General features: G+C 36.9%; 1 protein-coding gene across 8 annotated transcripts in view; it reads left to right on the top strand.

Moving 5' to 3' along the window:
* The window catches only part of LOC144963144 (apoptosis-resistant E3 ubiquitin protein ligase 1-like), a 71,155-nt gene that overhangs the window by 53,259 nt on the left and 4,979 nt on the right, over window positions 1–12,917 (top strand). For all 8 annotated transcript variants that reach the window (XM_078896839.1, XM_078896837.1, XM_078896841.1 and 5 more), the window contains 10 exons: window positions 164–401; window positions 2,564–2,727; window positions 5,985–6,153; window positions 7,458–7,591; window positions 7,970–8,047; window positions 9,152–9,293; window positions 9,569–9,690; window positions 10,382–10,570; window positions 11,373–11,546; window positions 12,676–12,801. In XM_078896839.1, coding sequence (XP_078752965.1) covers window positions 164–401; window positions 2,564–2,727; window positions 5,985–6,153; window positions 7,458–7,591; window positions 7,970–8,047; window positions 9,152–9,293; window positions 9,569–9,690; window positions 10,382–10,570; window positions 11,373–11,546; window positions 12,676–12,801 — 1,536 coding nt within the window. The remainder of the gene's footprint in view (window positions 1–163; window positions 402–2,563; window positions 2,728–5,984; window positions 6,154–7,457; window positions 7,592–7,969; window positions 8,048–9,151; window positions 9,294–9,568; window positions 9,691–10,381; window positions 10,571–11,372; window positions 11,547–12,675; window positions 12,802–12,917) is intronic.

The raw sequence follows: 12,917 nt of genomic DNA, 5'->3' as shown, positions 1-12,917 counted from the left end.
ACAACCCAACAATAAGACACAAAGAAATAAGGAGACACAACAAATCGAAAAGGCACTAAATAAATAAGTAAAGAAATGAATAAATAATCATTTTCGTTTCTGTTTTGTTTTTTTGTTTTTAACTCCCTTTGAAACATTTCTCCCTTTTTGTTTGCCTCTTCAGTTCTATGAAAAGAATGGCTCACCGTATCCAGTATCCGACGGGGACCATATTTTGGTAGAAATAATCCACGAGGGTGTCATGGTGGCGAGAACCCTGGAGTTTGCCGGTAAGGACCCGTCTGAGGTGAACTTGATCCGATGTTCCTTCACGGTCCACAAGTCTGGGACGTACAAGATATCCATTATGGTGGGTGGTAGACACATCAAGGACAGCCCCTTCACCAAGGTCTTTGAACCAGGTGAGGTTTGATATCTCTCTCTCTCTCTCTCTCTCTCTCTCTCTCTCTCTCTCTCTCTCTCTCTCTCTCTCTCTCTCTCTCTCTCTCTCTCTCTCTCTCAATGTGCAACTTTTATTTCATATAATAATAATAATAATAATCATAATAATAATAATAATAATAATAATAATAATAATAATAATAATAATAATAATAATAATAATAATAATAATAATAATAATAATAATAATGATAATAATAAATCTTTATTGTCCTCAAAAAAGTGGCAAGTTGTCATGTGGTTACACATTTATAACAATACAATATTGACATAGGCACACTCACACAGATGCACAGAAAACATCGTAGTCATCGAAAAATCGGCATCATCATCATCATCATCATCATAATCACCATCATCATCGTCATCGTCATCATCATCATCATCACCATCATCATCGTCATCGTCATCATCATCATCATCACAACAAGTTTCCTAACATGTCCGTTACAATCCTTCACTTTCATCATTCCCCTACAACACCATCATCATCCTCATCATACTCCATATTATATTATATTATTTACTGAAACAAGCTATGAGAGGGAAAGCCTGTGGTCCTCCCCTCCTCCTCCTCCTCTTTCTCTCTCTCTCTCTCTCTCTCTCTCTCTCCTTTCTCTCTCTCTCTCTCTCTCTCTCTCTTTCTCTCTCTATCTATCTATCTATCTATCTATCTATCTATCTATCTATCTATCTATCTATCTATCTATCTATCTATCTATCTATCTGTCTATCTATCTATCTTTATGTGTTGTTGATATACACATGCCGCATTGACAAATTCATGACTATATTCAATCACAACAATTGCATGTGTGTTCCTATAACTATAATATTTGTTTACATATGCGGCTATGTGACCTAGTGGTATGATATTCACCTTCTTCCGGGTAGGTACAGGATTCGATTCCCGCTCTGAGCGGTGCAAAGTCGAGTCCTTGGTAAAGATTCTTCACACACATTCTCTTCCCGTAATCATGTGTAAAATGAATACCTAGCATACCCGGAGTTAACATCATTGTCTCTGTCGGAAAAAAATGTAAATATCACCTAATGTTAACTTGGGAACCCCTGTAAAGCGCTTTGCGCATGTTGAGAGGATATTGCTCTCTATCGATGCTCAACTTTCAACACGTTTGTCTCGATTCATACAGAGTAGACGTCTAGAGTGAAATTTTGACGGGTTTGGAGAGCTAGTCTTGTTGCGATTATCTCAGTAGTTGGGAGAAGCAGAGGTCGCATGCTAATAGGCTTCAACAGTCATGGCGTCACTTCCCTCGTAATGACGCATAGTAACTTAGTAACTGGCTCTAAACTATCGGAACAATGGCGGACGCCCTTATGAAATATTTCTCCGACGAGCATAAAAGTGTATCCAGAGGAGAAAAACATTCTAAATATGATCATGTTTTGACTTTTATACATTCTGATCACATGACATATGAAAAGTTCTAGCCATCATGAAGAATAAAAAGTCCCGCTTTTCTTTGTTTAGAACCCCGCTGTTCGCCGTTGATGGGCGACGGACGTGACACCAGACTATTGAATCCAATTACAAAGTTTGAGAACCACTTTTTTGAGTGGCCAGATGTCTCACTGCTTGTGCGTTCGCTTGGTGACCTCCCCCCCCCCCCTCTCTCTCTCTCTCTCTCTTTCTCTCTCTCTCTCTCTCTCTCTCTCTCTCTTTTTTTTTCGGCCAGGCGATGGGTGTCGTATGAAATAAAAAGGAGCTATTATGTAGCGCAATAATATCCATTACACGAGCTCAAAGCGGTTTGCAAAGTGTCCCAGAATAATAGCAAAATGTAACATGTAGAACGAGACACGATACATTTCTAACAGGAACACGCTGTCATGTTAACGTCCAGGTACTTGTTTTACAGATGAGTACGGTGAGAGAATGTGGGTAAAGAGCCTTTTGCAAGGACTCATCCAAGTGTCGAGCGAGGCTCAAATCGAGGACCTTCCGATCCATCCGAAAGCGAGTATCATACCACAAAATCGCACGAATTGGGTCCTTGGTTTGGTTCCCTGACATTGTGATACTTTTATTCTCTGTTTTGTTTTTTTTATCGGGTATCTCTCCATACCTTTTATTTCCCATCTTTGTTTATCCATCCAGGCCCCATCGACCCGTCCAAGACTGGGTTCACTCACTACAATTCGACCGTGGTCTTCTCCTCTGGGATGAGTCACCCACTGGTCATCGATACGCGGGACCACTTTGGCAATTTGGCCGCCTACAAAAATGACAATAAGGCATTTTTCAAGATTAAAGTCAAAGAGGTATGGTGATGAGAGATGGTTTCTCTCTCTCTCTCTCTCTCTCTCTCTCTCTCTCTCTCTCTCTCTCTCTCTCTCTCTCTCTCTCTCTCTCTCTCTCTCTCTCTCTCTCTCTCTCTCTCTATCTATCTATCTATCTCTCTCTCTCTCTTTCGGCCTTTCTCTCTGTCTCTCTCTCTCTCTCTCTCTCTCTCTCTCTCTCTCTCTCTCTCTCTCTCTCTTTCTTTCTCTGTCTAATTGTAATTAATTCACACACGAATAAACACAGACCAGCAGAGACATAGCCTAATTGATTCATAAACACATATACACATGACACATACTACACAACACATACACACGCAGAGGTACACATAAAGCAAACACATTTTTTAAAAAATCCTGCTGACTACAGCTGCTGATGGCATGCGTTTAAGTAAGATACACACGAATCAATCGGACCTTATAGAATGAATGAAATTGACATCACTCAACTCTTTGTTATTATTTTCTACCCGCCAATCAGATAATTAGTTCTCATTAAAGCCCTCTTACAGACGTCAAAGGTTACGCATAGATTTTTGTGTTGGTACTACTCATATGGCGGGTAGAACAGGTGAGTATTTTTACCGCAACGCATGTCATCAATGCACAAAACTCGTAGCATAGAATGTATGAGATAAATCAGCCAATTGGCGGTCAAAAAATAATAATAAAGAGCTCAGTGACGTCAACTTCATTCGTTCTGTAGACAATATTTTGGGTAGTCGTAGTCCTTCAGAGCCATTAGGCCCATGGAGCCGGAGTTGATCTCGGATTCTATAGCGCGAAAAAAATGTTTGCTATCCTTTGGATAGGGCGCTAGTTTTTCGCAAAGTACTTTCCGCTAGATCTAACAGACCCAGCTACTGTTGGTTGGACAGGGGAGAGGGGGAGCGGCGGTCCAGAAAATAGACAATATTTCGGACTGCATATTCCCCACTGATGCCTGTTTTGACATCTGACATTTTAATTTTTGTCCCGAGTCCCCAAAGTAGAAGAGACTTCATGTCCTTTTGCCCTTTTACCCTTTGACCTTTTTAGGAAGAATCCATCGGAACCATAGCTGCCTTGAATATGTGCCTTTTGCCCTTTGACCTTTATAGGAAGAATCCATCGGAACCACATTTGCTTTGAATATGTGCCAACTGACCGAAGATTTGGGCCCTCTAGGTTCTTAGTACTTTTCACAAATTTTAGACACAGGCGGGTTGAAAATGCCTCATCACACTGTACTGAGGTTCAACCCAAATATGTCTATGTTTATATTTCACCTAAGATAAGTTAAAGTGGAAGTAAATTTTTAAAAAAATAATGAACATGTATATAGGGCATATCCACAGATTTATCATGCTTAATGCGCTTCATATTGCTTCATATATACCACCCCCCCCCCCCCTAAGCAGGTCATATGGAATCATATCTCCAGATAGCGTCATTTTTGTACTAACACTCTTACAATATCCGTCTTTCCTATAGTCAGGTACTCAGTTGCGCCTGAAATAAATATTGCACATGATTGGACAGTTTTGGAGGATAATCTACTTTTAGCTACTCTACATATAATATTAATGTGTCGAAATGTTGTGATAAATACTCACAACCTGTAGGGCCACCCACGGATTACAGTGGTCTGTGGGGCCACCCAATCGGCTGGTTGGTATGGCATGTTCTGATGTGATCCGAATACATTCCACTCTAAATGGTCTGACATTTGCGATGCGCTTACCATAATTAGGTCATGATTTAGAGAAGTGACTCATATTATATGATATGCAAAGCGAAACGTAATGAGTGCAGCTTGCACCGCTCAGCATGTTACATTGTTTGTGTTTTCTCTCATCGTGTGTCAGATGTGTTATTGATAGTGTGGTTTTAAGTAAATTACCCACCAGTTCTACCCGCCAGATCAATCGTACCAAAATACAGAACTATGTGTAACTTTTAACGTTTTAAAGTCTGATTGATAGGATGTAGTGAGAACCAATCAACCAACTGGCGGTCTAAAAACAGTGGCAAAGAACATAGTGACAACAACCTCATTCATTCTATAAATTGGATATTATGAACAGATTGAAAAAAAATAGGGTATGGTGAAGTTCCAGATGAAAACAGGATAAAAAGTCACGGATAGCTCAGTTGGTTGTGCGATCCTCCTGCTCCTCTCTCTCTCTCTCTCTCTCTCTCTCTCTCTCTCTCTCTCTCTCTCTCTCTCTCTCTCTCTCTCTCTCTCTCTCTCTCTCTCTCTCTCTCCCGGCCAGGCAGAGGGTGTCGTGTCAATTGGATCGGATCCTGAGTTTGGCGCTGACCCCGTGACTTTTTATTCTGTTTTCATCTGGTACTTCTCTTTATCCTATTTTTCTCATCATTATTGATACAAGTGCCTGCTTCACACTTTTTCTGAATAGATTGAATATAGCTGACATCTCTCGGCTGTTTGTTATTGTATAGATTGGCTGTTTGGTATTGTATAGATTGAATGCAGCTGACATCTCTCGACTGTTTGTTATTGTATAGATTGAATGCAGCTGACATCTCTCGACTGTTTGTTATTGTATAGATTGAATGCAATTGACATCTCTCGACTGTTTGTTATTGTATAGATTGAATGCAGCTGACATCTCTCGACTGTTTGTTATTGTATAGATTGAATGCAGCTGACATCTCTCGGCTGTTTGTTGCTGTATAAATTGAATCCAGCTGACATATCTCGGCTGTTTGTTATTGTATAGATTGAATGCAGCTGACATCTCTCGGCTGTTTGTTATTGTATAGATTGAATGGAGCTGACATCTCTCATCTGTTTGTTATTATTTTTAGACCGCCAATGGAGTTACCAGATAATTTTGTGTGTGGGTATGATTGATCTGGTGGGCAGAACTGTACATTGCATCAATGGATATGTCATAGAATGAATAAGAAATTATTAGCATTTTTGGTGTGTATGAACGAAATACAATGTACACAGCTCTGCCATATTCTGGAAAAATATGTATTTAAAAATTAATTTAAGATGTTGGCCAGAAAACTCGTCCTTCAAATACCAATAGATTAAAAGGGCCCTTATCTTGGCAATAGCTCTCAAACCTGGGACTTCGCGAAGGGAGAAGTGGGTGGATGGGCCACAATGAGCGGTACATACCAATCACATAGATTGTCTATAACTGTCATGTGTAATTTTACAAGAAGATGACATTTTCCAAGAGGACGATTAGCTATAACTGTCATATATTATTTTCCAGGCTGGTAGCAATGAACGGTACACACCCATCACACAGATTGTCTATAACGTGCTGGAGAAGAAGTTGGTGATGCACATCAAGATAGACAAAGAGGGATGCTTTCAGGCCATGGTTTCCTATGGAGATATCAAGCTCAAGAATGGGGAATTTGACATTCTGGTGCTCAGTGGTATGTAAAAAAAATTACGTAAAAAAAACAGAATTTAGCGCATCACCACAGATTTACCATGCTCAATGGGCTTTACAATGTTATCACCCAAGCAGGTCATACGGAGCCATATTTCCATTTCATAACTAAGAAATAGTGGTGCCTAAATGAGTCAATAATCTCCATTCCATATCATACTTTACCAGTCACCTGTTCGGTGTCCTTTTTTACTTACACTCTTACAATATCCGTCAATAGCGATATACTCATTCACATCTGATTCGAGTGGGGTAATGTGTGTAAAGTACCTTATCCAAGGACAATGTCGGGACCAGAACTTTACATGATCTTTGTCACCCACTTGTCTACTGACCATGCTTAATATTGCTTGGCATTTGTGAAAAGGCAAGACATTGTACTGCTGAGCCAGCACATCACACATGTAGCCATTCGATACTACTATGTAGCTACTCTTTTGATTGGAAAAGTAAAGAGCATTGGGGACTGCCTAAAGTCAGTGAACGCAAAAATATTAACGAAAGGGTGAAGATGTTTGTTTCGCTGATGAAAAGGCTTGCACCCGAAATACAAACCCATTTTTTGTACTTTTTCAACTGGGAGCCTTTCCATTTTTACCTTTTCTGTTAGTATTTTTACTCTTTTAATGCTATTGTGATGGTGTTTGTCAAATCAAGCTCTTTTCAAAGTAATTCTAATCAATTATGGCTTTTGTTTTACAAAAAACAAAAATCACAATTATATAGGGGAATGTTATTGGTTCCTTTTAACCTTTTTTTTTTCTATCTTTAATTGGATAGGCATTAAATTCGATTTGAAATTTAAAAAATTTACGACTTTGTTATCTGTTGCACAGATAATATGAATTGTCATAATTTCTCGTAAGGTAAAAGAGTATTTATTGCCAATAATAGACAATGTATGCAAGGCATACCATAGTTCATCAAATAGATATATTTTAAAATTTATGGTTTTACAAAAATGATTTAAGTCAAACCATTGAAATTGCAATGGCAGAAGATGTCTATCATAACGTTTATAAAGATAGATAGCAATATGAATTGGTTGAATTTTAAATCGTCGTTATCCATTCGGGTGTTCAACTCATTTTGAAATAATAATGATAAACAATGATAATAATAATGATGATGAAATCTTATATAGCACTATAGTGCATTCAGACTAAAATTACATTAACTTTTTTAAAAAGAAAAAGAAAAATTGATATTGTCATTTTTTATTTTGTTTTCAATTTATCTGATCAATGTTTGTTTTTGTGTTTTTTGTTATTTTTTTTTTCACAACAGCATCAGAGTTGAACAAGGTGAAGAAGAATGTCTCCAAGCCAAAACACAATTTATATTATGAGGCTCGGTTGTTGTCGCTTAATGGTGAGAAGATTGAAAAGCCCAAAAAAGTTTATGTCTACATTTCACCTAAGGTGAGTTTAATTTGAGGTAGATAGATAGATATTATATCTTTATGAAATCTCAACCTTTACAAGCTGGTTGCTTCTCTTTGTTATGAAATAAATTCTTCTTTCAATTTTTATCATTGTATGGATCAATGAATGAGAAATGATAATAATATTAGATCTTTATTGTCCATAAAGATGGCAATTTGTCATTCAGCTACACTTGTTATAACGTTTTATGATAATTATAATATTGTTCAACAGATATTTCACGTCTTCCTACTCTTTCTCTCGCGTGTACAAACAACATAGACAGGTGAACTTTGTTTTCAATTTTGTTACATATGTGGAAATCTGACATAAGATATTATCAGCATTTTTTTATGTTGCAATTTTTCTCCTCAGCAAATCACCATAAAAGAGTTCTACTTGAAGATTTATCCTAAAAAGCTTTGTACATTCAGAGTCTGTCCATGGACTAAAGTAAGTTTTTGGTTTTGGTCTTTAATCCAGGTATCGTTAAGACATATAACCGATTAGCTGAAACTAGTGTCACAAACAACATACATTTTTGCTTCTTTTCCCCTTCTCCTCCACCTCCTCCGCATTCCACTCCTCTTGCTCCATATTTTCTTCTTCTGTCCTCTTGTAATCCTTCTCCTCCTCACTCTCTTCCTTCTCATCCTCACTCCCTTCCTCCTCCCTCTCCTGCTCCTCCTCCTCTCCCTCATCTTACACCTCCTCCGCATTCCACTCTTGCTCCTTATTCTCTTCTTCTGCCCTCTTGTAACCCTTCTCCTCCTCACTCCCTTCCTCATCCCCTCCTCCTCCTCCTCCTCCTCCTCCTCCTCCTCCTCCTTCTCATCCTCCTCCTTTTCCTTAATATTATTACCTTCAATTACCTTCAATGCATGTAACTTACAATAGTGGAGTATTTAAAGCTACATTCTCACATATTCATCTTTGGGTTTTTTTTGTTTTTTTTTAAACCAATCCTCACAATCAGATCTTCATTTGTCTCATAGTATTTTGTTCAATCCCATCCTGTGTATTAAGACCCACACAAAGTCAAGAGGTTGTTTTAGAATTAATCTTGTTTTATTATTTAAAAAAGAATTATAAACTGATAATCACAATCAGAGCTGGGGGTCCTGATAGCTCAGTTGGTAGAGCATTTGCTTCTCACGCAAAGGGACTGAGATCAATAACGGGGGAGATCGAGATTTTTTTCGGATTTTTTTTTCTGATTGGGTAGCCGGGTTTGTTAGTATTTTGCTATAGCCTTGTATCCTTTCCAAAGTGGTAGCAAGCAATTGCTTTTGTCCATTTCTTGCTAGGGAAAGCAGGATAAGCTCTTGCTTCTTGGATGTGAGGGACAACTTGGACTTGGGCAATCAAATCTTCATATGATTTCAAGAATGTGATTTTATGTATACTGAACTTTTTATTCTCATTATATTAACAAATAAGTGATTATTTTTTAATTGATTTATTTTTTTCATTACCGAAAATAGTTTTGTATTCAAATATTTTATTTCCTGATTCACCTTTAACACTTTTATCATTCCGTTTTTCACTAACATTCAGTTTATATTCAATGGCATTGACGACACCCTAGAGCTGCCCACCATGTCAATTGATGACGGTAGCCAACCACAGGTGGAGCTCGCTGCCAAAGATAGGAACACCATTGTGGCCACCTTCTCTTGTTTCTTGCTCAAAAGTATAGGTAAAACCTGCCAGAATTTATTGTCCTGTTTTGATTATTTACTTTAAAAAAAACAACAAAAAAATAAAGAAGAATAAATGAACATTATCTCATATATAAATGAATACACTCCTAGAAACAATTTGTTTTCTATCATACTGATATACATTTTTTCAGTTCTTCATATAACTTAGAAAGTTAGAAATGATACAAATGGGAAGCTTGTCAATTTTTAAAAAATATTGGATTGTGATAAGATGCTATCAATTTTTTTTTTTTTAATCTGCTAATTGCAGGGGGCTCTGAAACATTCAGTGACAAACGAGATTTCTTCTACCATGAGATTCGAACCCTACACTACCGCCCCTCCCATTCTTGCCTTCAAGTCAAAGTGGATCGATCTCAATTACTAATGTCTGTGAGTTGACATCGTTTTTCATACATAAAATAAGATAAATTCTCTAGCTTTAATTTGTTCTCTTTGTTGACGTAGTAGCAGCAGAAAAAATACACTAGTTTATATTTTTTGTCGACTGGTTTTAGCTGCGAATGTATCTATAATAACTTTTCAAAACTCTTCCCTTTGTTTTAGATTTTTGTTGATTATTCTATTTTATTCTACTTTACTGGCGCTGAAATGACCTAACTGTCTTGTAATGGCTGGAATGCCAATATGAACAAACAAATTGATGTTATAATACAGAGGCTTGGGGGCTTGTTTGCAACCAGGTTCAGATCCATCTATTTAACTGTGATGAAGTACTTTGATACAGGAAAGTCTTTGTGCCTGAGTGGTCTAGTACTCTGACACTTGGCTTATAACCAATCAAGGGTTCGAATCTGGCTGTGGGGTGTGCATGTGGAGCCCTTGGGAAAGGCTTGAGCCCCTTAATAAGGTGATTTGAGCACATAAGGTGAATAATGTGCTATAAAAAAAGTTAATGTACACTTATTAGAAATCAAGATAAACTTTGACCATGGTAGACGTGAATTCAGTGGCTCTAAAAGATAATTTTTTATTTATTTAAATAGGGAGGCTCCATTTGTTTTTGTGCAACATGTATGACCAATAAGAATTAATTATCATCCATTTTATTCCCCTTCGTCAGTCTTACAAAGCAGTTCGAAACTTTAGTCCAAGTATGTGGTGCAAACGTTTCGAGATCACCTTTATAGGGGAGCAAGGTTTGGACTGGGGTGGTGTCAGCCGAGAGTGGTTTGAATGTCTGTGTAAAGAATTATTTGACCCAAACTGCTCTCAACTCTTCATACGTTTTACAAACAATCCACAAGGATTGGTGAGTAGATTTTAAAAAAAATTATTTTCATTATGTTCAATTTCTTTATACAATAAGTGAGAAAGAGGGGAAGGGGGGGGGGGGGGGGGTCGTTGATAGACTGTATTGGTAGAGCACTTAGGTCTGATTATTTCTAACCCTCTTGGTAAGCTGCGTCAATTTGACCTGGCAGAAAATAATGTTCCATATATACTATTATATTATCTTTAGGCTAGCAAGCAACTATTTTAGGTCTGTTTCATGCTACAGTAAGAGGGATAACTCTGGCTCGATGAGCCTTGTGATATCATCATCTGTTCACCTTGGTAACTCTATTTACAGAATATGATAAGGATAGCTTCATATGATATGATAATAAATTAAATGAAATTTAATATTTTCTGATGTGTAAAGCATAAAACTTTTCCTATCCATATTTTGTCTCTCTTGATCTTGCTTAACAAAAATAAAAACAAAAGTGTCTGAAGTGAAGAAGAGCTTAGACCTGGGACTTTTTTGATTACAGAACAATGTCAAACAATTTAACCACTTCACTATTTTATAATCTTTTTAAAACGTTTCTTCTACTTTGGGTGTTTAAACTTTCCTTGTTAGTTGAACACATTTGGAACAAATAGGAATGGCATTTGCGGATTATGGCGATCAGACCAAAAATTCACCCATGTTCTTTAGAATGAAAACAGGTATTCCATATGAAATTTGTTGAAAACTGCTTTTTAAAATTAAAAAACATTTTTTTTTTACACAAATTCATGAAGATTAGGTTTTAAACTCATTTCCTGTTTTAAATAAATTCTCTCAGGTCCATCCAAATCCTAAGCGGCCCCCAGACAAGAAGGCCAAAATGTATGAGTTTGCTGGCAAGGTTGTAGGGAAGTGTTTGTTTGAATCCTCCTGCCGACGGACACAGCTGGTGAAAGCCAGGTTTTCAAGGTCATTCTTAGCTCAACTCATTGGACTTCGAGTCACTTACAAAGTAAGTATCTGCAGTTGAGAAATATGTTTTGTTGAATTGCCACATTCAAGTTTTTGTGAAAACACACACACAAACTCACTCACACTTTTACACACACACAGACATACACACATGCACCACACACACACACACACACATCCACATTGTTGATGATTTCACATACAATTAATTGTCCGTGACATTTAGTCATTTTAGTTGTATATAAAATTTATATTATGTTATATATTTTGTATGTATTTTATAAAACAACTAGAAATAAATAGTGGTTTAGGGATAAATCATAATTTTAGCACACATGATAGGATGTGAAATCCTTCACTACTATGCACTGTGTTGATTCTTTTTTTTCTGATATTTTAAATTTGTCGCTCATGATAACAAGTGAAATCAATGAAGATACACACACATGCACATACACTCACACACACACTCACACACATTGTTTTAGAAGAAAACAAGCACTCAATGGCCACTTTATGGCTACTTTATTGATTTAGTTTCCAAGAAATGAAATGGACTTTTATCATGATGGAGAATGGAAAAGCACTTCATTTAAAAAAAAAAAAAAAAAAAATATATATATATATATATATATATATATATATATATATATATATATAATATATATATATATATATATATATATGAGCTGTATGTTAAAATGATTAGTATTTTCTATTCCCTTACATTAGCAGTAAATTCCAGATTACAAATAGTTTTGTAGTAGTGAGGCTCAGTGGTACGGTGTCTTGTCTTTTTAAAAAAAGTCAAGCAATGTTAAGCTAGATGGGTGACAGTGAAAATGGGAAAATGTTTGTACCAATGTTTTGTTTCGGGTAAGGCAACTTACACACATTACCCTACCCAACTCAGTTGTGAATGAGGACCTGGCTATAGGAAATGACACATATTGTAAGCATGTTAGTACAAAAAAGAACGCCTAACAGATAACTGGTACTGTATGAAATGGAAATATGCTTTCATGTGATCTGCTGAGGTAGTAAATGAAAAATTGTGAAGCGCATCAAGAATGGTAAATCAGTAGAAATGCCATATAGGCATGTTCATATTTATATTATGTATTTAGATTTATAACAAGATTTATCTCATTCTGTTTGATTTCCACCAGCATTTTGAGACAGATGACCCAGATTTCTACACAACCAAAATCTCGTACATAGAAAACAATGACGTAGAGGATATGGAGATGACATTCTCTGAGGAGGTTTACAATGAACATGGCCAACTTGTCAAGGTAAATGTTGTGGTTTTATATAAAGGAAACCTGAGAAGAAGGAGAGGGAGGAAGAAGAGGAGGAAAGTTACAGGAGGGGAAGGAGGAAAAGGAAACTAAATAATATGTTGTTACTT

Source organism: Berghia stephanieae, chromosome 1, assembly GCF_034508935.2.
Source record: "Berghia stephanieae isolate SIO BIC M18660-M18661 chromosome 1, UCSD_Bste_1.3, whole genome shotgun sequence".
Taxonomy (NCBI): domain Eukaryota; kingdom Metazoa; phylum Mollusca; class Gastropoda; order Nudibranchia; family Aeolidiidae; genus Berghia; species Berghia stephanieae.
Note: the sequence above shows the minus strand (reverse complement) of the source record. Positions and strands in the feature narration are given on the sequence as shown.